Genomic DNA, 25172 nt, shown 5'->3' on the forward strand with positions numbered 1-25172 from the left:
TAAACATATCAGCAACTTCGTATTAAAATTCGTCAAATTTCTACTTATATTGCAAGAATTTGAAGCTATTAAAAAAAATTAACGCGATCACATTAAAAATATACACTAATGAATATAGAACCTCTGGTTTATGTCGGTTATAACTATGGACGCGACCGGTGTATAATATTCTTATTTATGCAAAATTAATTCTTAAAACGCGATAATCTTAAATAACATAATGGAGTTTAATTGAGAAAAAACATATATGAAAATGTTTTATTGTTAAAATAAATTTGTAACTTATTAATATAATAAATAAATAACTTAATTCTAAATAATCAAATACATCAAGATAAATCAATATAAATTATGGCAAAAGTTTGTACGTCATCTTGATGCGGTCTGCCTTCGTTGGTTATTAGAGGCTTTGGGCATTGGCTTCAGCAGTGCCGTCGCCAGACGAATTGGCTGAAGATTTGACAACTTTGTAGCCAGTTTGGACCCCTTGAGTCCTGACGGAAGAAGAAGCAGACCCTTGGCCAGTAGTTTTAGCGTCAGCAACCGTCTTAAAACCTCCAAAGTACGGATGGATGGCTGGAACATTGTATCTATTGGCGCCGTAGTTTGGTCCAGTATTGGCTGTAGCTTGGCCGTAACCGAATCCGTTACTATTAGCTGAAGACGAGATGGATCCTCCTTTAATATCAGCTTGAGCGTTGGATGAACCATACGGCGATCCTTGGGTGTTAGCTGTGGATTTAGCAAAACCATTGGCATTGACTTCAGAATTGGCGTATCCAAATCCGTTAGAGCTAGCTGCGGTGTTGATGGATCCAACACCATTACTGTTTGCTGTCGACTTAGCATTGCCCATAGTATTGGAGTTCAGATATCCAGCCTCATTTAAATTAGCTTTCGCATTTGCACTTCCATGTCCTTGGGAATCAGCATTGGTCTTTATGGTACCGAAGTTATCGGCTTGGGCAGAAGACTTCGATGAGCCCCCATTTGATTGACTGGTAGCATACACTTGACCAACATTAGATGGGACATTGTAACGTGTGCCAAATTTCCATGAAACTGCTTGTTTGTTGATGGTCTTTACCGAGCTGACAGGAACGCCATCTAGAGTGTTAAGATCTGCTTTTGAAGAAGCATATCCGGAACCTTGAGAGCTGGATGTAGCTATAGCAGTTTCTAAAGCTCGATTTGCTGATGAAGTTGCGGAACCACCATTTGTTCTAGTTTCAGATGACAAAGATCCGAGACCAGTTTTTGACTGCGAAGATGAAGAACCGAATCCATTGTTTTTGGAAATAGTTGATAAGTAGCCGTTTTTAATATTTGAGGAGGCAGATCCGTATCCATTGCCGAGTGTTTTACTGTTAGATGACGTAACTCCATAATTTCCGATGCCTTGCGTATCCGCCGAGGATTCAGCTGAGCCAGAGCCGTCAGATTGAACAGATGTGTAAGATGATTCGGAATCACCCTCGACCACAGCCGAAGAATGTGCAGTAAGTGATCCAGGGACGGGGAATTCGTAAGTTATTTCTGGATTGTTGAAATTTTGTTCGTGTGATATTGTGGCCGGGGCGGGCACGGCGTAGTATGTCGGAACATTCTGTGACACTGGATCGGCCGATCCATAGAAGGTGTTCGAAGGATCGTCGTAAATTTCCGCTTTAGCTACAGCTTGACCGGGATAAGCTTCGTCCACGCCCACGTTCCTGTTTAGTGGATTTTGGTCATCAGTAGAAGCAGTTCCGTAGGCTTGTATGACGCCACCATTGATTGTTGCTGAACCTGTTGCTTTACCACCGAAGTTATTCGTGTAACCCTGTCCTACTACATAGGCTCGTCCATCACGATATAGGTAACCTAAAAATGCGTAAAGATCGTAAGCTTAAATTCTAAAATTTAAATATAATTTACAATGTCGATTGAAGATTTTAATAACGTGTATATTATTTAATATGGATGTGATCAACTTACCATTTAAAATGACAGGACTAGAGTAACAGAGGGTAAAGCACGATAGGGCTACTATTAGCTTGGGTACCATGTTCTCGGATGCTGAAGGCTGAGTGGGTGAAGTGAGAGCATTTCTCCGACTTTATATACTAATTTCGCTCACCTCTCGTTGGCCTAGAAGCCGTGAACTTCACCTTGATCAGTCGCCTGTCGTAATTTTAGTTGATAGGTTACGGTAGATTAATTGGCTGTCTGGAGCGAGATTTTTGAGATTTCAGTTTTTGTTACGACTTGAGTTTGAAATGCAGGTGCAACGACCCCGCATTTTAATAATGAGGATTTATTTGACGATTATTACTAATTACTTGTTAGAAACATACTTTATAATGTGATATTTTTAATGCATTAAATGTCAATAAGTGTTGAGTTGGTTAAAAAGAATTTTAAGTAATATGAATCGATAACTTGTAAGTACGTAGGTTAAAAAAGTATTTATCGTATTTAACTGTTAAACAAATTTACATATTAAGATATTGTGCACCCTGTAATGATTATAATGTTAGAAATTCTTAATTAAACATATTTATGTCTAATTTTTATTTTAGGGATCACATTGATAAGTAACTTTCGCTGGGGATCTGAGATAAAAGATATCACTACCTACGTATTAGGAATATATAGTATTTTCTGTATTTTTGTTCCATAACAATGTTATAAAGATTATAATATTGAAGCATTTCAAATCGTGAATAGTAAAAATCAACATCAAATAGTCTCGTATCTCCCTCATATTCTATTCCTTATCTAAAGTTCAAAATAATTCCACCGTCGCTACGTTTTAATTGTGTGAACGGAAAAAATTAGGTTATTTATTATAGAAATAAAATATGATTATGCTATAAAAGGAACCTGATTAAAACATTTATAATCTGTAGCTTTGTGAAATTAGCCTGTATCATGCTAATTATTTGCGAGATAAGTATGACAACGATAAATTACGTACCGGTTTTTTGATCGAGATGGACTGCTTGCCGGTAACATTAAATATATTGATTTAATGATTTATAACATCCTCTACTTCCTTCATTAAGAGAATTTGTGTAGTAATAGCGACAAAAACAGCTATGTATGTTAAACATAATACTTATTTATGTCTAATGATATGTATTAAAAGAAGAAATTTATGTTCATGCATTCGTTATTCTTATAACTTTTTGTAATTAAAGTTTTATACACAGGTCATTTTTTTTGGCTTGTTCACGAATTTGTTCTGAATTTCTATTCTGTTTCTACTTTTCGTATTTAGGCAGAGAGAATGCAGAATGAGTTTACTCCTTTCTTTTTCTTTCGTAATCTTACTATCATATTACTGAGACATGTCTACCCATGTACCTATTTTTTTTTATATGAATTTTACTTATGATAATCGTGGAATGACTAGGGGAAGTTTTGTTAACCTAAAAATTTAGTTAGTGGCGGCAGCTACGACATTTTAATTGTCTCCTATTTATGGTATTCCACTTTCTTCCATTTTATCTGGCACTTGTTTTTTTTAACATAATTATAACCTTATGCATATATCCCATTTAGTGACGTTGGCTCTAGAAAAATAGGAAAAATTACTGTGAATTTTTTTATAAAAAATTTACACTTTAATATGAATAAAATATATAAATATTATTCTTAAAAGTTTTGACTACTATTTCGTTACTATGACATAAGGCAGCGTGGCCGAGTGGTCTAAGGCGCTGGTTTTAGGCACCAGTCCGAAAGGGCGTGGGTTCGAATCCCACCGCTGTCAGATTCCTTTTTAATGAAACTACGAATTATTTTTTGTGATATTATAAACGGAATAAAATATTTATTTCCCATAAAGAAATCCGCCAACAATATAAGTTTGCTTTTTTTAATTAATTTTTAATGATCGTCATTTGACATGTATGTACTCATAACTGAAATTCATTCAAAATTAATGTAAAATGAATGTTTAAATTAAATAAAACAAGACAATTGTTCATAATGACCTGTATTTATTACCTAGATGTAAGGGAGCTTTATTTACAAGGACATTTATATATCGCCTACCCTACATTCTAATCTTATATAAGTCATTATAATTCATGTTTGATAAATTTGATTCTTTTATGTCATATAAAACAATCAAAGCCTATTTAATTCATGATAAGTTATGATGTCACAATTCAATATAATAAGATATATATTAAGAACACCACAAACATATCAATACATATATTGAAACAACGATAAAAAAAATAATTGAGAAGAGTCAAGTCAACTCAAGAACAGTATACCTATGGAACAAAAAATGTATAGCTATTAATATATAATTTATATTAAAAATATCACTTAGATAAAAGCTGCCTTAATATTATATAAAACACCAAATTACATTTAGGACTTTTCTTAGTTTAATGCTTTGTCATTAACAAAAAAAAAAAATTTGAGCACAAAACAAGTAAACGGTTGTATGAAGATGTATTCTTCAGCATGTGTTTATTGCATATGAACTGCTTTAAGTTATAAGTAAGCTATGAAATGCAGACACGTTTTACTGCTTCAGTAAATCTAAACGGAACTATGCAAATTTTATCTACTGCATATATTAACATGACATGTGTGTAGCCGAAGTTGAATGCAACTGACATTTTGCTTGCCACACTTAGCATATAAATGCATTGCAAACAATATTATAATGCCACATACAACATATCGGATATTCTTTATTTAAATATAGAACGCTAAAAAAAGTTTTCTCTTTTTATTTCACCACTTTCAATATTCAAATTTTTCAAGACAATATTAATATAGATAATTAATGACTATTTGTATATAAATGAATATAATCAAGTAGCCTTTAAATCAATTATATTTGGTTATTGATACTACATTATTATTTATATTAGTAGATTAGTTATAATAGAATTTACAATTACAATATACAGACTTAACACTTACTGAGCCTGATTTTCTTCATGTTTAGCGAGGAATGTCTATTTATGAAACTCTAACCACATCAAGAAGGTTTAATGCGCTCAAAACTTGGCCACAAACTTTTTTAGTTTTGATGTAAACAACAGCCTATATAATAATTTATATGATGATATTTTTTTATTTTTCATTAAACATGCTAAATATTACATAATATAAGTTTGCTAGTACATTAGATAAACCATATTCATACAAAGTTACTTAATGACATTTTATAAATACAGTAACTATTAATATTTTTAATAAATTAATTGACTTAATCGTCATATAGAACGAAACTAAATTTAGGCAGCGTCACAGCTGAATAAGAATAATGACAGTGACGTAACAAAATGGCGGCATCGAATTTCGTTGCACAGCTGACGGAATTATACGTCCAGTATAATAGATATGAACATATTAATTAAACAAAATGTGTAATTTATAAGCATGAAGGCAGAAATTATAGCTTTGATATCGGCGTAGTGACTAAGGAATAAAATAACGTAGATTGTTAATATCCAAGGCAATAAGGATGACACGATCATGGTTTAAGTTATATATAATGGGGTTAAATATTTATAGTTCAAACAGTTATTCTCTAAATTGTTATATTATATATATTTTCGTAAGGAATATGGTTTTACAAAGTATTAAACATTGGAAACGTTGTTATGTACTTTTAAATGAAAGTTTTTGACTTTCTGTTATGATCTTCTAAAGAGTTTTTGACTTATATATTTATTATTTGATATTTAATTATTTTACTTTAGAATCTATTTCAAATTTCACAAGGTTCCGTAGACAAATACATATAACATTAATTTTATACACATAGACAAGATATGGACGTGGCCATAGACTATCAGTTACAGGATATATAATCTATGATAAAGTATACAACTAAAGTGATTGGCAAATATACAATTGAAGGAAGCGGATGGCACATTTATTATTTTTTACACGAACATTAAAAAAACAAGATCTCACATTAAGATTCAACTACAGCTGATTGACAGAACACAAAAAATATGTCTCGGTATTGAGAAAGTCCAAGACCTAAGACACTATTCCATAAACCTCACTTCACTGACGTCTATAAAATTGGTCTTGAAATTGATATAGTTTACAATATCGCATCGAACAACATCGATGGTGGATATGTACGCATACCAGTACATTAATGTTGATGGGATTGAACTAAAGCCACATGGATTATAGGGTTAAGAGATCTAACGTCCGCTGGTAGATAGCTGGTGCTCAGTAGACCTGTGGCAGAGTTTGTTCCGTATCTCACGCGTAGAACTCCCGGTTGTTGTGACCTTTCCCGTAAGAGGCGGCGGCCGGGCTTCGCTTCGGTTCGTCCAGGGCGTACGAGCCCTCGTCCTTCTTCCGCATCCTGTACACGATGAACATGACCACTAGGATGGCGCATAACAGCCCCACTACCGCCCCTCCGATCACAGCTGGAACATACGAAGGAGGTTTTAATGAGAACGTTCATAGAGCTTTCTTAAGCCACGACGCATAAAGAGGGATGTTATAAGTTTGACGTTGATGTCCGTGTGTCTATGGCAAGTAGGTCAAAAGGGTCAACCGATTTAAACGTGGTTTTTCATTTAAATAAAACGTTTTCTAGTTCATAGTTATGATTTGTTAATATCGTTCCAGTTGTGTACTAGTATCAGTTTTTTTTCGAAATGATGTAAGACAATGTTGGCTTATGACTACACGATAAGGTCCTCACGTATATCTTTAAATGACCATTAGTTGGGACCATTTATTAATTAATATCAATGAATATAAAAAAAGTAGTTGTGTTTTTTTATTATATATGTTATATGTAATTATTTTACCGGCCAGTATGCCAGGTTGGGCGAAGAAGCTGGTGGCGCGGTCTTCAGGTTTGGCGTTCATGATGAAGACGCTGTTGTCAGAAGGACGGGACTCCGGCTCCACGTTCGAACTAGATTGATCTTGGTCCTGGATGAACGGAATAGAACAACATTATACGATGAAAAAAAAAAAACAAAAAAATACTACACAAAATCAGAGATTATCTCAAAGCAATTTAGTCATGAAAAATTACGTTCAGTATATTTAATGTATGACATATACGACTTAGAAGCATCATTTTAACATTAAAAATAAAGTCAGTTAGTTATTTGTACGGTTATAACTAGTCTGGCCATAAATACTTTCACATTTAAACTTTTATTTTTTTCAGCCTTATAATTATTTTGAATTTGGAACACTTTATTATTTTAAAAACTTGTTTAGATTTTGCGCCATTTAACATATTTTTATGTTCACTATTAAATTACAATATGGAATGGGTGGTTAAAGAAAGAGCATTGTAGTGACTAGGTATAGTGAAGTTCATAAATAAGTACTAATATGTTGCTCTATTTATACAGGTATATATTATTTTTGGAGGTTTTAGTTGTATTGTCTGTTTTATTTACTTACAATATTCGGGTTGATATCTTCACCAGATATGCTGATGTCGGTTTGATCGGGTCGTTGGGGCTCCTCGGGGCGTATATCTGGAGCACCTTCCGAAGGCTTGGACAATACACGCGCTGAAAATATATGAACATACATTGAAAAGACATTTTGTATGTAATGTATGTATATCTATAGCATCGCTTTTATTGGGTTGAGTGCGTTATTTGCTAACGTCACAGTTTAGAAGGAATAAGAAGTATCGTACAAAATAATGACTAAGATCCTATTATAGTTGTAGTAAATAGAATTAAAATGTTAGAAAATTTTGATGCAGCCAATAGTATAGATGACGAAGACTATATCAGACCAGGGAAGGGAAGGTAGCATGATAGTTAAAATAAATATAAGATATACAACATCGACAGTCATGCGGAGTTTCATAAGTATTATCAATAGTGATGATGAATGAGTCTAAGATATTTTATATCAGAAACAGCATGAGAACCCGATGATAAGCATGGTAATACCAACGAAAGGATTCCATAATAAATAAAAATGTCGCAAATTATTTGATAATTATACATCATGCAGTACACCAAAACTCACCCAGCTCCTCCGAAAACAGCGTCAGAGTTAGATTTAAATGTTAGACGGTCACAGTTTATTATAGTTATTTAAATGAAGCCTAAAAGTTAAGTGATATCACGATAATATTTGATTGGATACACTAGACGAAAAGTATTGTATCACACACTAAACGCTACTGAAATACGTTCAGTTATTGTTGTTATCATTGTGGCCTCATAAGGATAATACTGGGCGTTAGCTGAAGTCTGACATCCGTTTTCATTTGAAACATCGTTTACGAATCGGGTTAATTTATTTGAATAAAAATAATAAAATGATATATGACATAGAATTTTTCGCTCGCCAGATATCGATGATTGATCTCACTGGAACTTCGTTCATAGTTGTCTGTACTAGTTCTCGATAGAGGGTTAGCGAAAATTCCATATCATAATAAAATAATAAAGGCAACAAAACGGGCATGCGATGGCCTCTACTCACGACCGACTACATCGAACGAGTCTACTGGGATGGGTCTGTCAGTGTCTGAGGGCTCGGTCTCTGGGACCGGCGGTAGGGTGGTGGTGATTCTCCGCGGGGTGAAGTCCTCGTCATCCTCGGGGGCCCCGGGATGGGGGGCGTCACCTGAGCCGCGGCCGTCTTCGTCGTCGGGTCCGGGGCCGGGCCCCCAGCCGGAGCCGGAGCTCTCGTCTATCTCTAGGCCCGAGCCGTCATCGTCGATGAAGAGATCCTTGTCCGAAGCGAGCGGCTCGTCCCGCTGCTGGATGGTCCCTTCGGTCACAGGAACACTAGTCGTCTCCTGAAAATTATATATAAGTTGTATTTTAGCTTGGATACGTCACTTTGTAAGGATTACGTTACGAGTTTAATGAACAGCAATTACTAATATTATTATTTTGATTTGTTTTTGATCGTTAAATTTCAGTTTCACATTGTTCACAATAACCGATAATGTCATATTTTAAGTGAAAATGTCACAATATGATACTATAATCACGGCTTTGCTTTATGCATAGGATGTTGGTCTAATAGAGAACAAAGGAGGAATATTAAGAAGTCTTAATAAATCTTCTTTCTTAATGCAATCTGACATGTATGCTGTATGCGGGAGGGTAGACTGCATAGATATATATCAATAGGCGCGACCTATTTCCAGAAACTTCACAGCATCAATTATGCAATTTGCAATAACCACAATTTCTAACGCATATATCATATTTTCCGACTTTCTAACAAACACAGTAAAGCCTTATCTTACGTTTTCAATAAACAATATATAATCCACGTCATCTCGGGGGAATACGTGATGAATGGGTGGCGTCAGATTATATATTAAAAGTTCACTCACCTCCTCGGATTCCTAGAACGTTACGAATGCTATTAGTGAGCGTAGGCCTAATGGTTTGTTATTGATAACAGCTTTTGAAAGCTTTGGCAGTGTCCTTTTGGCTAGCGTAAGTTGTGTAGTGGCGGTAGGCGATCGATAGGCTTTTTGAGGGGAATGAGGTGCGGCGGCGAGGGACGAAGGGGCCGGGGGGAAGGTTTGGCTGGAAGCCTCTGGCATGACTCGTTCCCTCGCTTTGCCAATAGATGCCGGGATGTGGTTAAGGCTTGCGAGGAGAGCGATTTCAGGATTTTCCGTTAGAGCGCGCTACGAACTGAACATATTTTAATATCGTTTCAAAGTTTTGATCAAACATCGAAGTCTTTTATTTTGTATATTATGGTATACTATACGTTCTATCGAGTATGTAGTCCAGTTCAAAACGATTCCATATTAGAAGCAATAAATAAAATATTTTGGAAGGAATTCTAACAGCAAATATCGTATAGACGGCTATACACAGTAATGCTTAAAAAAAGTATGGTAGACAATTATATTATAATAATTTTTTTTGTTACACAAAATGTCAAGTACGCTGAAGTTCGGTTACAACGAATGGACTGACGAATACATTTGCTTCCGCGTTATTACAGCATCCATTGTCTGCGACCGACACTTGTGAAGACAAAAAATTTATTTACAGCGATATAAAACACGCTAAATATAAACCGTAACCTGCTTCCATTTATATTATAAGGCTTTTGTAAATCATGATATTCATTTCGTATGTTAACGTCCCTCGGATGTATTTATCTAATTAGTATGATTCCATTGCTTTCATTACTTTTATTAATTGAATTATGTTTATAGAATTATTTCCATTCATCGTCTATAGTACTTTGATTCGTTCGGAAATAAATATCTTTTTATATACTTATATAATAAAAAGCCGATTATATTAAAATATATATGGGAGGGAAATTCTCTTCGTGAATAGTATTGTTGTAAAAATATTATTTCAATTGATGTTCATCAAGAAAATATACAATGAGCTTGTAAGAGTTTTAACGTTTTAAAAGTGATTTGGTTTTCGATTACTTTATTTTTTTAATATCAATAATATGCATGACTGGATATAATAAGTAATAAGTTGAAACTAGATTCTTATAAGCTAATTATATATTTTTTGAGATTAAAAATTGCAGGTATAAAAGCATAAAAACAATCCTTTACGTATCAAGATTAAAGATAATGCATTTTTTCCCAGTGTACTCGGTCAAGTGTTAGTACGGGTTCGGAGAACAATTCGTTTCTTTTAACATTTCGTTTTAGAGCGACCTAGCATTAAAAGTTCAATGACCGTCTGTGGCCACTTTAATAATAGATGCAACGGTTCAAACGCTCCATTTGATTAAGCGAACTAATTGTTGCCGTTTTGAGGAGAGCTCTTAAATTAATTTTATCAAAATGCTGTACTGTAATAATAACTATAATTATATTCACTAAATGTTTTATTGAGACCGGCATTAAAACTTAAAATATAGCGTATATATTTCTTAAATGAAACATTAACGGAGATATAATATTTACGACCTTCTCTCCGAATATATTTTCAGTTTGGTTTTGTTAAGAGTGACTTCTAAAGATCATATTAAAGTTCTTTGGAATTTATTATAAACGACGAATACTAAAGTAGACGAATTCTGTTTAAAATGTAAAATGTTAATGGAAATCACTGCTAGGGGAATTAGGGAGTTCTTACAGGACGCGGCGTGGGTGAGAGACCCTTGCGGTTATTGAACTTAACTTCAATTTTACAACACGTATAGATGAAATATTCAGATCTTGATGAACTAACTTATATGTACGTAGGTTATGTAATCGTCAGTATTATATTTTGACTTGGCTTAAGTTGTCTCAGCCGAGTAGTGTCCTCGTCTTACTATTAGGCATTCTCTATGTGATTACACCGCAAAGCGCATATGACCTACATAATTACCGAGATAGCACGTTACTCAATACATATGATTGTTTGAAATAACACATTAATTTTCTTATTTAAAACTTATATCTCATGGAACAGAATTAATTATTTTGGACGTTGATTACTCACGCAGAGAATTTTTTACAAAAAAATTATTACATTAATACTCTAATGGACAAAGTATAAGGTAAATTCCTTGAAGACGATCTCTCATAAAAATGTCAGGAGTTATTCGACCTTTTAATAGTTTGATAGTTGAGAGTTTTATTTTTTTTAATTTGTCGTTGGCATTAATTGCGGCCGGAGTGGTCGCTTCGTTTCATATTTGAGTGGAAAAGTATATTTGTGACAACAAAATGAATCTCTTGAACGATATTATGAAACTTTGCTCCTGCTGAATTGCTTTTTAAGCCTCTTACGACGCCGATGTTTAATCTACACGAACTGAAATTGTTCGTGCCGCTTTCGAGGTGTATCATATTTTATTATAAACTATAAAAATATCTATAACAGAAAAATAAAACTGTAGAGAAAGAGTACAAAATGAAAAGTATTTTAAATTATATATTAATATGTAACCATATGTTTCGGCCTGAAAACCTATTCAATGTTAAACATATTTTAACGAGTAAATAAAATTAATTACTCTTCAACTATAAATTATTATTTATTTAAGCAAATTATGGAATCGATACTTATCGGCATGATGCAGTTGTTTCAAATTATTTAATTCCTAACACACAGCGTAGAAGGAAATACTTATTCAAAACTCTTTTGTCTTGTTAGGGATGTAAATGTACGACAGTTTTGCCAAAATTATTAATAAGGAGGATTAAAATTTAATTATAATCATTGGAATAAGGTATAAACAAAACTGTCGAGCTAAAATATGATTTGTCTAATAATTTCACTTTAATGTTCTATGACTCGTGTTTTAAAACTTAAAATTTAACACAGATTAAAAATGCCAAAAAGTTTAACAAGGGAAGTAGAAACTGTCTGAGCTATAATTTTATGAGGCCTATATATTTTAAAAACGGAATCGATAGAGAGTGGCTTACAAGTTTGTTGTTACAAAACTCGTAAGCTTGATAACAGTACGCCGCTAATTACTAATTACCTACTGACGGTATTAAAATATTTATTATTTAATTAATTACATACAATGCATGTCCCATATAAAAAATACACGTCGATACACGCAAAGTCAATACGGGATACCAGCATTTTCTTGTTTAAATACGAACACACTTTGAACTTATGAAAAATATATCTGTTTTTCCTTAAGACTTGAACCATTTTTATTGAATACTTGTGTTCTAGAACGTAGAATATTGTTATAAAGATATTGTTATCATATATTTATTAATATTTCAATCGTAGCCAAATTCATTCACATTTATCAATTGTGACGAAATAACTGTCTGCATTAAAAAACTACCACCTGAATTCTCCGTTTTGATGTCGGTTAATAATAATAAGATATAAAAAACGAACTTAAAATAAGACGTTACATCGGAGAGTGAAGCAATAGACCGTAAAATATCAAGAGACCGACAAATCAGGTCATGGCCTGCTTGAAATCACACTCTCGTTCAATTTATCAAACTAAATAACATTTAATTCAAAGAAAATACAAATTTCATAAAATGAAATTAATCTAATTTCTTAAAGACATTTTACGCCGCGAACTCTTCAAAGACGTCAAACCAAAGTAATTTAAATACTAAACTGTTCAAAACACGCCTTCTAGGTATTTACTTGAAAAACTTGGACTCATCAGCATCAGCCTACAGAACTTATAATAAATAAATAATACAGAAAGCCGTAAAACTTTGAGATGCAAGTAATAAAGTGAGTTTATAAAGACTTGTAAAGCAAAGACGGGGCTGTAATTTATTTGTTGCTCTGTGGAAAAATTAAAGTCGAAACGTTTCTTGAGACTTGAGTTTTTCTTTTATTATCTCATTCGCGATTGGTTTTCTATCTAATTTTTTCTTTATTGAATCTCGTTTGTTAAATGTTGTTGTTAGCATGTAACAAGCGAAGGCTAGAGATATTTTTTTATGCCTCTTTTTATATAAGTATATGCTAAGTTCAGCGAAGTTTCCCTTCCGTCGTCCACGTTGGACTTATGTGGCGTTCTTAGCTCAAGTTTTGTTATTATCTCACGGTTAATAGAATTGCAAATAGTTCGGAATAAGCTTTTCTGCAACTTAATACTGTCGAACTTGGCGCCACTTAAAATCTTATCTGAAATTGCGCGTTTGTAAGATTATTTCGTTCTAAGTACAATTTTATAATTTAATTAATAACAAGGGCTCGTAAATACTTGTCTGTTGGTGCGGTTTTTTTGTTCATTTTTTGTGCATTTTTCCCCGTTGAGGGTAGCATGATTTATGGTGCGATCTTTTAGCCATAAATCAAGGCTTTACAACGTCTGTCTGGACTTAAACGATCCACGCCCAGCCGGCCTGTTTCAGCGTTATTTTTCAAACACCTCATAAGTATAGAAAAATTGATATACGACTTAGTGATTTGCACTTTAACATGTAATAATTCTCTTGTCTACTCTTGCTTATCGCTTTGACCACGTTTGATTGATATTATCTCTGGATTTTAATAGGAAATAGTTTGTAAAATGTTAGTTTTAGCTTTAAACATTGATCGGGTGTAGTTTTGCATCGTAAGATAATAAAAAAATTCCTGATTACTAATGAGTAACTAACAAATCAGTTAGTTATAGTCGAGGAGAGACTACTCCTTAAATAATACGCCTAAAGATACATTGACGTAAGAGGGATAGTTTTAACAACGTCCGATATCAATTACAGCCTTCTCCGTAACGTCTTCTGGGAATTTGAGCTGCAGTGTCACGACCACATTTATAAAATTACAATATGATAAAGGTTTTAAGGACATTCTATATAAATAAAACAAGAGGAGGCTCGGATATGACTTTCAAAATATGAACAAAGTTAATACCGTTATTGTAAAAATATAAATGAAGTTCAAAAAATAATAAGTTTTTAGAAAGAGAAAGAGTTTTTTAAATTGTATTAATACAATACTTTACGTGTATTTAATTTGAATAGTGTAATATTTAAATGAGCACACGTCTAGGGACAATTTAATGCGTGAAATGAGATCCAAAAAAGATATTATATGATACTCAGCTCTCAATAACCGAAGTAAAGTATCCATTTCTACATGGAATACTCAAATATATTGTAAATATCGCGGCCTATTTATCAAATGCTTGGGGAAAATGTATCGTCTTCCATTAAATAAGATAAGTTTATTCTTACGCTCAAGATGTAAAACATTTTTTTGTATTTATTATATGTTTTATTTGTATTTTTCTATGAATTTTAATATTGTAAATGTTGGTGATGTTGCATAGATGTTTGTTGCTTTTGAGAGTAAAATGTACTTAGCTGATTTTTACTAAACTTTTCAGTAATGTAGCTTTGACGTCGGAATAAGACATAGGCTACAATTTATAATCCTATTCCATCTCGTTTCTAAGCTATCAAGGGAACAGTTGTACATTTTGTGAAGGTACGTGACATAGTCTATAGATGTCACTGGCAATGGGTTAACATATCTATGGTTTTAACTGACACATTAATGTCCGAGTCTAATACGGAAACGTGGACGAAGTCGCGGGCAAAAACTATTATGTATATGTCGTTCTAAATGTAAATTTTGTTCATAATATTTATGGACTATAGGTTGTGTATTCGCATCAAACTTTGTCCATGTGTGTTTATTATTCAGTTGCATGGTAATGAAAAAATAAATTATTAACAAGACGTTTTAAGTAATCAAGATATGAAAATTTGATTTCTACATAGTTTAAGATATTTGTGATTTTTCCCAAAAATATGGTTTTTTTTTTTTGGAATTTTCAGTAAACTTCAAATAAAATGTCTGTTTGGCTTGCAAACTGATCCAGCGAAAATCCACTGAAAAATGTTAGAGATTTATCGAATCAATACAAATAAAGAGTTGATTTTTTTTAAGAATCTTTGTACGTCCATAAAGGAAAGAAAAATAAGCATAACAGATCACTTCTTTCTAGCCGATGTGAGTAACAAGAGCGTTTTTCCTGTTTTCCAAGTAAATTTATGTCATGCATAGAAATGGAGAGACCCATTGATGTTTGCTTATGTTGTCCTTACAAAGGATGGAGTCTCGACTTCGTTACATCACATAAAACTGTTGTCTTTTCTCCCCGAAATAGTAAATCCGTACTTATGTATGGCGTTACAGTATTTCATTGTGTGTTATTATGTTATATTTTTAGGTTACTGTGTTACAATTTACTCAGGAATGAATGAAACATAGCTAATGATGTGAGGATATTTATTTTATTTTTAGATGCGTATATAGCTTTAATATACGTAAAATGTTATATAATTTTTATCGTATGTATTTTGTCATACAAACCTGTATGCCCATATAAGGATACTGAATAATGAGCTTCTAATAAACAAATATATTACTTTAATTATACGTCAAGAATCTAGAATGATAGTAATACATTACATTGTGTATTTAAATGAAACAAAAAATTATATATTCTGAAATCAATATAAAAATAAATGGTCACACAAAAAAGTTCAAACTTAAGGTACGACTTGCTTTTATAAGGATTTCATGTTAGATATAATAGTTAAGTTATAGACCAACATAAAATACAAAGAAATAAAGAAACGTATTCAAAAAATCTTATTAGAATATTTAAATACTGTTGATGATACTCATATACGATGTTATTTAATACACATCTATATATAGGGTGATATAAAAAATCCTAGCATTCCTTATGATCAAATTAAAATACTTCGTGCAAATAAAACCTGCGAATGTACCCTCATAACGTAATATTCCTTCTCGAGTACCTCCTGTACTTAATTACGCGAATGGAAATCTTCTAAGACGGAAAGTCTTCACGTTAGGGCAATAAGGACGCGTTAACATCTCCTCCCACTTATTTAAAAAGGATATTAAGATTTATTACAATGTTTTTGCACATTCCTCGTCCTCTTAGTTGGATATTAAAGGTGTTAATAACACTGGAATGTTAAAAACTCCTTAATTGCCAATTCTTCTTAAACATTCTCAATAGGACTAAATTAAATTCTTTTCAGTTTTTGAAATGAAAGCAAGATAAAATGTAGGTATATATCAACTATTCAACGTACCAGTAAACATATGTACATGTCACATTAATGTCAATAATATGAAAATATTAAAAGTCGAAAGAAAAATGTCGAGTTAATTTTATTAAAAATTATATTGTGGCGAAAACTTTTTTAAATACATTCTAAAGTTACACTCTGAATGATATAAAGAACGAGTTGCTCTAAAAAATAAATATGATAAATGTGATGCTGGGGGGTAACCTTTTCAAAACCCAATACATCGGCAGCTGAGAAGGATGTCAATAGGTCAGACCAATACACTAGATCAAGTGTTATGACGTAACGAACAGAAATGTATCCTTTGGAAGTTTTGATAGCGTATTCTTTTATAACATCAAAAGTTCAGCTAAGTATATTGTATAATAACACTAATTTTTATTAAAATAATTATTAGAATGTTTGTAAGATTCTTTCTATAGATGATTTATTGGACGGGGTGGTATTATTTAATATTAATAGCTGCAATTTAGTATGAATCATAGCGGCTTAGAGTAATGACAGTTTACAGCTAATGGCTCTATTTGTGGGGGCTCCGGCCTTTCCTGTGGTTATCTTTTTGCTCCAGAGACCCAATTTACCAATCGTTAAGACATCCTTGATACAATATCCTATTATATATAATATATAATACTTTGAGAACTATTCGTTTTGTTATCAATTGGGAAGGTTAAATAGAGTTTTTATATTAAGAAAATTATCCTAAACTTAGAGTACTTTTGATATTTTTAAGTTCGGAGACGTAAGTATTATTATAGCAAATCGAAATTTCCAATTCCGGATTAAATAAAAGGCGGGCAAAACAAAAAGCCGCCGGGGATTACCGGAATTTCCCTCGAGCTTGGTAAAAGGAATAATAATGTGGCCGCGATTCGGTACTCGCGGCCTGAAGGTGTCCTCTGATAAATTATAATTTTTCTCTTTAATGTACCACGATTAAACATTTTCTGCTTTTAACAAATTATAAGATTTCTTTAGATTTCCTTATTGTAAGCTCTTAATAATAATAGATTAATTTCTTGAATCGACATTGTAAAAAATAAATATTGGAGCACTACATTACAGTATTCTATAGTTTGCGTCAAATCAAATGTACATATATATTTCGAAGTGACAAATTTTAGATGTTTTCTCAGAACTCACCTCTCAATTTGACGTCAGAAGATAATTTACGATCTTGATATCAAGAGACGGAACTCGAAGCAGAACGGAGTCCTTAATTAAGTATACTGATGTAGAAAATTTAATTTACTATTTACAAGAATAATTAAGACGTGTCTGAGATACGATAGCAGAATACATGTTATAATATTTGATAACGTAATTATATTAATTAATGTTAATATTACATATATATATATTTTATATTTCTAGAAAATTTACTACAATATAATCTTCGTCTTTTTAAGAATATAAATTGTCAATATAATTTTGGAAAGTGAAAACATTACATGAATCTGACTCTGATGAGAGACGTCTCATTTTCTTTTATATAATAAGCAAATAAAAAAAAGTATGACTGTTAAATTATAATTTGTAATAGAAGTGGAAGCCTTTCCTTAAAACCGGCAACAAACTCCTTGGTGAGGCACAGAACCCTCTGGCTTATTACGTATTTGCGGAAAATGCAAACAGGAAACAAAGGCTACGATCTAGCGCCTGCAGGCGTACGACATAACATTATGTGCGTTATGAGATAAAAAAAAAACGAATGACGTTGAATTTATTAAAAAGTTGTATTTAAATGTTAATAATGAAAAGCAAGGAAATCATAGCTTAGTTTAGCTATGTATATGTTCAATACAAAAAACAAGTTTTAAAGGATTCGAGTTTGGTCCTAACTGAACTTAAAAGCTTTTCCGTGTACGTTTAATATGTGTGGGTAGGAATCTAATTCAAAACAGCTGAGGATCAGATGACAGTTACATATATCTAGCTGTGACCACGAGTGGATTCTGGTCGAGACTATAGCATAGATTTTTAATAGATAGAAAATAAATAAGAGAACGTTGTAGTATTGAAAATTTTATATTATCGGTTCTTAATATCGTCTATCTAGTGTAAGTCGGTGCAAATGCGTCTGAATAGCGAACTTAAAATGTTCAGCGGTTAAAAAAATATGCCATTTGAGTTTCTCTTTAACTGAATTGTTTATTGAATGAATTATGTAGATGAAATGCCACTGTTATGAATACTACCTCTATCTAAGAACATAAAACAAACTTCAGTAATAAATTGTACTGACAATAATTTAGCTCTAAAGGCAATATGTTAAAGCTGTCCATGGAAATGCAACTGCTCGTTTGAAAACACATGCCAGTCGCTATACAAATATTACAGTCGAATTCATAAGAGACGGCGATTATGTATTTAATTTATATATATATATATATATTCTTCTTTATAACATTAAGAAGTATACAGTTTTAATAGTAATTTGAATGACTATCAAGAAGAAAATGCTACATTAAATTGGAAATTATTTAACTCGCGGAATTTTTTCTGCTGCGCCATACGTTAAAGTAAATTCACTAATTAGGAATATAAACGCTGCACACCTGTGGACCTAATAAATGGCTGCTGTGCTGACGTCTAATAATTAATTAACTTCCCCCCATTAATACGTCTGTCATTTATATCATAGATCGAACTAGTTATTCGTAATATTAGAATGAGCTTGGCACTAGTGAACCACAGTGATTACATCTTCGATTTTTCGGTTGAAAAGCTACGTAAAATTATTACAAATATAATCGTAAAAGTAATAAAGATAATAGATTTTGTAAGGTTAAATGATGTTTCAGGAAACAGACATGAATGCAAATTTAAATTTAAATTAAAGTACACTATAGATTTCCATATTTTTTGTACGATTTTGTACATACGCTGAGGCGTCAATGAGTTTGCCTCAGCGTTTTGTATCGCACATTTATTTAAGGGAAGTGCGAACTGGTTTCTTATAAAATCTGCTCTTTCCCATATGATTTGAATAATACAAAAAGTTTGGGAAATATTCCCCTTTGCTTGCGAAGGGAGAGGTGGGGTCCGGGGTTAAGCGTATATCTATGTTAATAACATAGTTTGTATTGGGATCGACTTTATTTATTCATTTAATTGAACACTCCCACATATGATAATAGACAAAAAAAAACTACAAAGTTTTTATATATAAAATAATAAACCGGATCCTGTTTTATTTGTACAAACTGAAACGTACAAAGATAATTCGTGTGGCAATTTTCATTTCCAGTACTTTTTATATCAGGGCTTTGAATTAAAACTTTGTCGGAAATATGGCATCATTTGTCGTGCACGTGTGGTTTTCAGGTGTAATTTAAGCACCATTACGTTTCACGCCGCGTCACGGACCCCTGACTTATGGCTCCAACGTGCTGCCTCCAATTGTTTTTGACAACTGAAACTTAACGTAATTTATACACGAACCCCATTCACGTGACGAGATCGTGAGTGTGTTGAGCCAACCTGAGATAGGTATTCATCTGTATCAAATTAACATGCAGAGTCATATTTTTGTAATATTATGGAGAGAAATTACATTACATTTGGACTCGTTGGAAATTTGGTATAATTGTAAATGAAAATTATCAATTGTAGCAATTTAGCTAAGACAAAACATATCTTAGATTTTAGATGCAAAAGTTAATAAAGGTAATCTAGACTGTTCTAAAGTTTAGTCATAAAACAGAACGAAGGTCGTTTCAGAACTTAACCGCGGTATTTCTATGAATTTTCACAGTCATAAAAGCACTGATGCGACATTGCATTTGCAATAGCAACCAACGTTGGTTGCCAACAAACTTTAGCCGATCATTTTACAAGAACTTTATAACTCGACCTACTTCTGGGCTATGTTATTAATGGCCATCGATTTGGATCACAAATAAAAACAAATATGTATGCCATTTTACAAAGATTACACTCGCACTGCGGAAGTTCCTATTATTATATTCCCACTTATAATCCCATATGTATGCACGTAAATAGGTGAAAAGGCGTTACGTGCTCATAGACATCTCAACTAATAAATAAAATTAAAGCGTCTGTTTGTAATTTGAATAAACAGATTTCCAATAAAAGCGTATGGAAATATATATGATGCCTACGTTATAAATGAAATTTAAGTAATCATTGGTAGGGCTGCACCGATTTTGATAGGAATTTAACTCTCAGAAAGTTATGTCATAAGAGTAACTTAGGCTACGTTAACCGGCTTCTAAAAGAACGAAGTTATCGATTCGTCTTTATGTTTGTTATGCTATTTCTTCAATTAAATGTCAATTTTTAAAAATATTTTTTTAATAATGCATTGTTTTGGTTTAGTTCTTTTGTAACCAAGTCAGGAGCTGATTGTGAGATCTGCGGGAAATCGAATGAGACTTCAGAATGTTCATGACTCGTATCTCAAAGGAGGTTTAATATGGGGGCAAAACCACAGGCAATTTTTCCATAACATTCAATTAATTAAAGTATGTTTCTCTGGTAACGAATGAAACCATCTATGCATTGAATAGAATACTTTGGTGGCCAGATCAAAAAGTTTTATGAGTACTAGTGACTATGCCATGTGATTTTTTCTTACAAGAAATTGTTAAGGACTTGTTAAGAGTGATAATCATTTAGAGTTAGGTCCAAGGAGACTCAGAGATATTCCATTCCCAGTTGATCTTCTGACCGTTTATCGTGAAGTAGCTTATCTACCGTCGTCATAAACCAGCATTAGAACAGTACTAGTGACTCGACACCGTTGTCTCGTGCCTTATCATAATGTGAAATTGTTTACAGTAGCGATGATCTGAATGAGTTTTGGCCTCGCGACTCCTTTGTTCCTAGTGTTTTACAGATAATTTTTACATCACAAGAAATTTATTTTCTATGCGAACTCATTATTGCGTTTGCTGTTTGATTTAAAAAATAATTGAAAACTTTTTAATTTCTGAGATTATTTTTTTTCTAATTAGTTTCACGTATAAAAATTACAATTAAATATAAGCGTTAAATTGCTTATACATTTTTATATCGATAGTCAAGGATCTATATAAAAACAGCTTTTTTATAAAATACGTTTTTCCGTGACAGCAGTTTCTCAGTGTTTTAACTACAAGATATATTTCCTTAAACTAATTTATTTTATACGATACAAACTTTATCATTAAATTTCGCGTCTTTTACATTATTTTATTTTAGTATCATTCAATATAGATGAGTTTGAATTATTTTAATTCGATACAGAATACATTACACGTCCCTTGGGCAATAAAAATAGGAATAAGGTTTTAAAAGGCTTTTAATGAAAACGTCCTTGCGAAAGGGTACACTTCTGGTCTCGCTCGCATTACTTTAAACTAAATATAATGCAAAGTCCCTAATTTCGTCCAAGTTGGATCTACAATTAGCACATCAAAGGGGATCGCAACGGCTTTTGGATTTTGATTTCCATTTCAAAAAGACCAAAGTTGGGGTAAGCCGACTTGGACGTCAATCGAGCTCAAGTAATTGGGCGAGATTCGTGTGTCCAAAGTATGAAATATGTCTTTTGTTACGACGAGAAACGTTTATTGAGCGAATTCTATTCCTCCATATAGCTATTGTGACAATGTGTGTATTCATGATTATACACATATATCTATTGCTCATTTGTTATTCTGTTGGTATTAAGTAATTTGCTTGTATAACTTCATTTAAGATTCTCTATTACAGTGATAATTATAATTTTTGGTAATTATGTTATAAAGTTTTATTTCTTGGCTGAGTAGGAAGATATAGCGTTATTTGTATTGGCTTTAATTTATATTGAAGCTAACTTATAAAAGCAATCAGTTTCAAATTTTAGGATAACAAATTTTTTTATAAAACAATTTATGTTCTATCGTTACATAAAAATTATTTATTACACATTCAAGTGAGTTTTCATCCATAGAACGAGTTTTATACTTTAAATAACGATACTAAAAGATTTTTTACTTTAAAGTCGTGATAATTGTAAATGCCAAATGTAATAACTATGGGCATTATGTTCAGGATGCAAGCGCACTACGAGTACAGGTGTTTGAACATTATTTCGCGTGAGGATAAAAGATTTTACACTAGACTCCCATAAACACAAAAGAAAGCTTTAATATATATTTATTTAGCGGCAACGATCACAGAAGCAGGTGTCGAGGAAGGAAGCCTATGAGTAAATACAGAAATATTGAGGAAAAACACTTAAGAAAAGCGGATTTCTTTGTCGAATCAAATATCACTTTGTTTATTATAACATTATTTTTATAATAAAAATATAAGAAAACGTTATTTAGATGCAAACCGTTCCAAAATTGAGACATGTTTATTAGATTACTAATTTTCGAATTTAACTAAATCCACAGAAGTTAACAAAAATAAGGACAAAGGATGAATTGTAAATGTATAAAGAAATATACATAGAGCGATGTTACGATTCAATTCGATAAATAAAGAATAATGGCGGCAAAATCGGTACCAGCTCAGGAAATTTATTTGTTACGAAAATTTCGGGATTTATTGTTAGTTGTCCAACGGTGTTTTGGATATTTAATATTTCGGACACTAAACACTATACAAGGTTTTGTACAGTTCTGGAAATATATTATTAGTAGTTTTAATCATCACTTATTTAAATTTCTTTGATGAAGCGCATTTCTTCAAAGTTACTAAATATACATATATATTTAATGACACCTCGATACTATCGATTATTATTTTCACAACAACTGTCATATAAAACTGCGCGTCTGAAATGGCTGAAACTTTGATGTGTGGCTGTCAAAAAAGGCATAACTACATTCCCTGAGTTATATTGACGAGTGCTGCCATCTTCACCTTGAGGTGGGAACTTTTCAGAAAACCCTCGCATATATATGAGGTAATTTATTTAGTCTATATTTGTATAGACTTTGGCCTAAACCACGACGTTCAATCAATTTCATCTTAAGCTATATTTCTCTCTTCTCTTTTATTGAGTTATGAAACTTCTGGTATTTTAAGAAGTCTCCTCGTCACATTTAGTTAATGACACTTCATAAATAAAACCGTGTGATGTTTATTTGACTTTGAATGTGTTATTCAGAGTTAATGTCAACAGTTGACGCCTTTCAAACTCTTTTCATTGACCTCATTCCAATATTAGTAATTCATTCGTCCTGGTATCCAGCACAATGCTAAGAAAACAATCTTTTGATGAAGCATCTCGCATTGTGCAGATGAAATAATATTCTCATATATACAATGGAAAATTTTAATATTTTGTTCCTTTCTCTGATTGTTGGCTTCTCCTTTCATATCCATATATCGAGCGATGTTCGTTGTAGACGCTATGTCATTGACTTAATCTATTTTATTTAAGATAAAGTTATTTAAAAATAATAATAATCAGATAATATCAATTAACATGAGATTAATGTCGCTGTATCAGTGAAGTGTATAATATTCGTTTTATCTTTTTCGATCTTCTATATTAATATCATCGATACCTATATAAAAATATACGTAATAAATAAATTATGTATGTAATTATGTTTTACGTGTCTCAAGTTTAGTGTTATGTGAGACGGTTTGTTTAAAGAGCTATTTAATGCGGGCGAATTGTAAACATCTTCCTGTACACTTGTTTGCACACGTTCAATAGCTATCGGACTCCGGTGACTGTGGACCTGAGACTCACTATTATACGATTGATTACAGGAATTCTTTTAACTTAGGAATATTTTTTAACAAAACTAACCAATGTGGCTTTCGGAAACTAAAACAATCCTAGGGGTTTGAATTAATTTTAATGATTATATTATATTAAAATTAAAATGTTTTTTAATTGAAACGTAACAATTTTATTTAAACAGTACAGTTTTTAATACAATAACGATATTAAATGCAATTCAAACAATAAGCGAGTCTCACACTAACCGCTCGTCTTAGTAGTTGATAATCAAATCGTCCAAGTCCGTAGTTCAAGTAATTGTGGTGTCAACTAGTTTAGTCGGTTCACCCGGCTCTTGATTAATTGCAGTTCTGATTGCACAGTCCCTTGGATGTTTGCTTTCATTAAATAATGTTTGCATGTTCTTTTGTGACGTACAAATTGTTCGTATGTTGGTTACGTACAATATAATTGAGATCTGAGAATAAGATTTGATCCTTTGTGACGTACTCGAAGCATAACTTCAGACAATAGAGTACACTCAGGGAATAGTACCAATATATCATCACAGTTTAAGTGTAATTGAGTATGTTACTTTATTGTAGTTAAGTTAAATTGGTAGACAATATAATGGGAGTAATGAATTGGGGCGGTGAAGAGAAAATCTTCCCTATTTGAGATGTGAAGCGTAAAATTATTAGATTAAGTAATGTCGTGAGTTAATTGATACGCTCATAGAGGTTTAAACTGGCTTTGTTATTGTAACAGTAACAGTATCTTTTATAAGAAAATTATATAGTATAAAGTAGTTTGTAACAACTTATGAGTTCTTACACTTACTACATTCTGATATCATACTTCTATTATAAATGCCAAAATTTGTGAATACATTTGTATGTCTGTTGCTCGTTCACGTGAAAATTGCTTAACGGACTTTGATAGAACTTTAGCGTAATGTAGCTTAGACATAAGAACAATGTACATGCTATGATATGTCCCGGAATT

At 32.4% G+C, this 25172-nt stretch overlaps 2 protein-coding genes and 1 non-coding gene across 6 annotated transcripts in view; 1 reads left to right on the forward strand and 2 right to left on the reverse strand.

Moving 5' to 3' along the window:
* Positions 1-244: 244 nt before the first annotated feature.
* LOC116778945 (homeobox protein prospero-like) lies at positions 245-2124 on the reverse strand. Its single transcript, XM_061529787.1, has 2 exons — positions 1978-2124; positions 245-1863 (listed from the first exon to the last, which is right to left on the reverse strand). The coding sequence occupies exons 1-2, from the start codon at positions 2045-2047 to the stop codon at positions 401-403; spliced, it is 1533 nt and encodes a 510-aa protein (XP_061385771.1). The 5' UTR covers positions 2048-2124; the 3' UTR covers positions 245-400.
* Positions 2125-3677: 1553 nt separating this feature from the next.
* Trnal-uag (transfer RNA leucine (anticodon UAG)) lies at positions 3678-3757 on the forward strand. The gene has a single exon. It is a non-coding gene; the product is annotated as a tRNA-Leu (tRNA).
* A 209-nt stretch (positions 3758-3966) lies between these two features.
* The window catches only part of LOC116779193 (syndecan), a 143226-nt gene continuing 122020 nt past the window's right edge, over positions 3967-25172 (reverse strand). The window contains exons 1-5 of one of the 4 annotated variants that reach the window (XM_061529743.1): positions 9329-9598; positions 8605-8779; positions 7414-7526; positions 6801-6927; positions 3967-6410 (exon numbers count right to left, since the gene is read on the reverse strand). In XM_061529743.1, coding sequence (XP_061385727.1) covers positions 6238-6410; positions 6801-6861 — 234 coding nt within the window. In that variant the 5' untranslated portion in view covers positions 6862-6927; positions 7414-7526; positions 8605-8779; positions 9329-9598 and the 3' untranslated portion in view covers positions 3967-6237. Of the gene's footprint in view, positions 6411-6800; positions 6928-7413; positions 7527-7998; positions 8411-8460; positions 8780-9328; positions 9599-25172 lie in introns of those variants that run through there. The other 3 variants (XM_032673392.2, XM_032673390.2, XM_061529744.1) reach the window with 3 other exon arrangements.

Source organism: Danaus plexippus, chromosome 6, assembly GCF_018135715.1.
Source record: "Danaus plexippus chromosome 6, MEX_DaPlex, whole genome shotgun sequence".
NCBI classification, from domain to species: Eukaryota; Metazoa; Arthropoda; class Insecta; order Lepidoptera; family Nymphalidae; genus Danaus; species Danaus plexippus.

Bases quoted from the DNA above. Each gene is read 5' to 3' on its own strand.
- LOC116778945 (XM_061529787.1), bottom strand. From the start codon at position 2,047: ATGGTACCCAAGCTAATAGTAGCCCTATCGTGCTTTACCCTCTGTTAC. The intron at 1,864-1,977 runs GTAAGTTGATCA...ACGCATTTTTAG, and splicing joins TAGTCCTGTCATTTTAAATG to GTTACCTATATCGTGATGGA.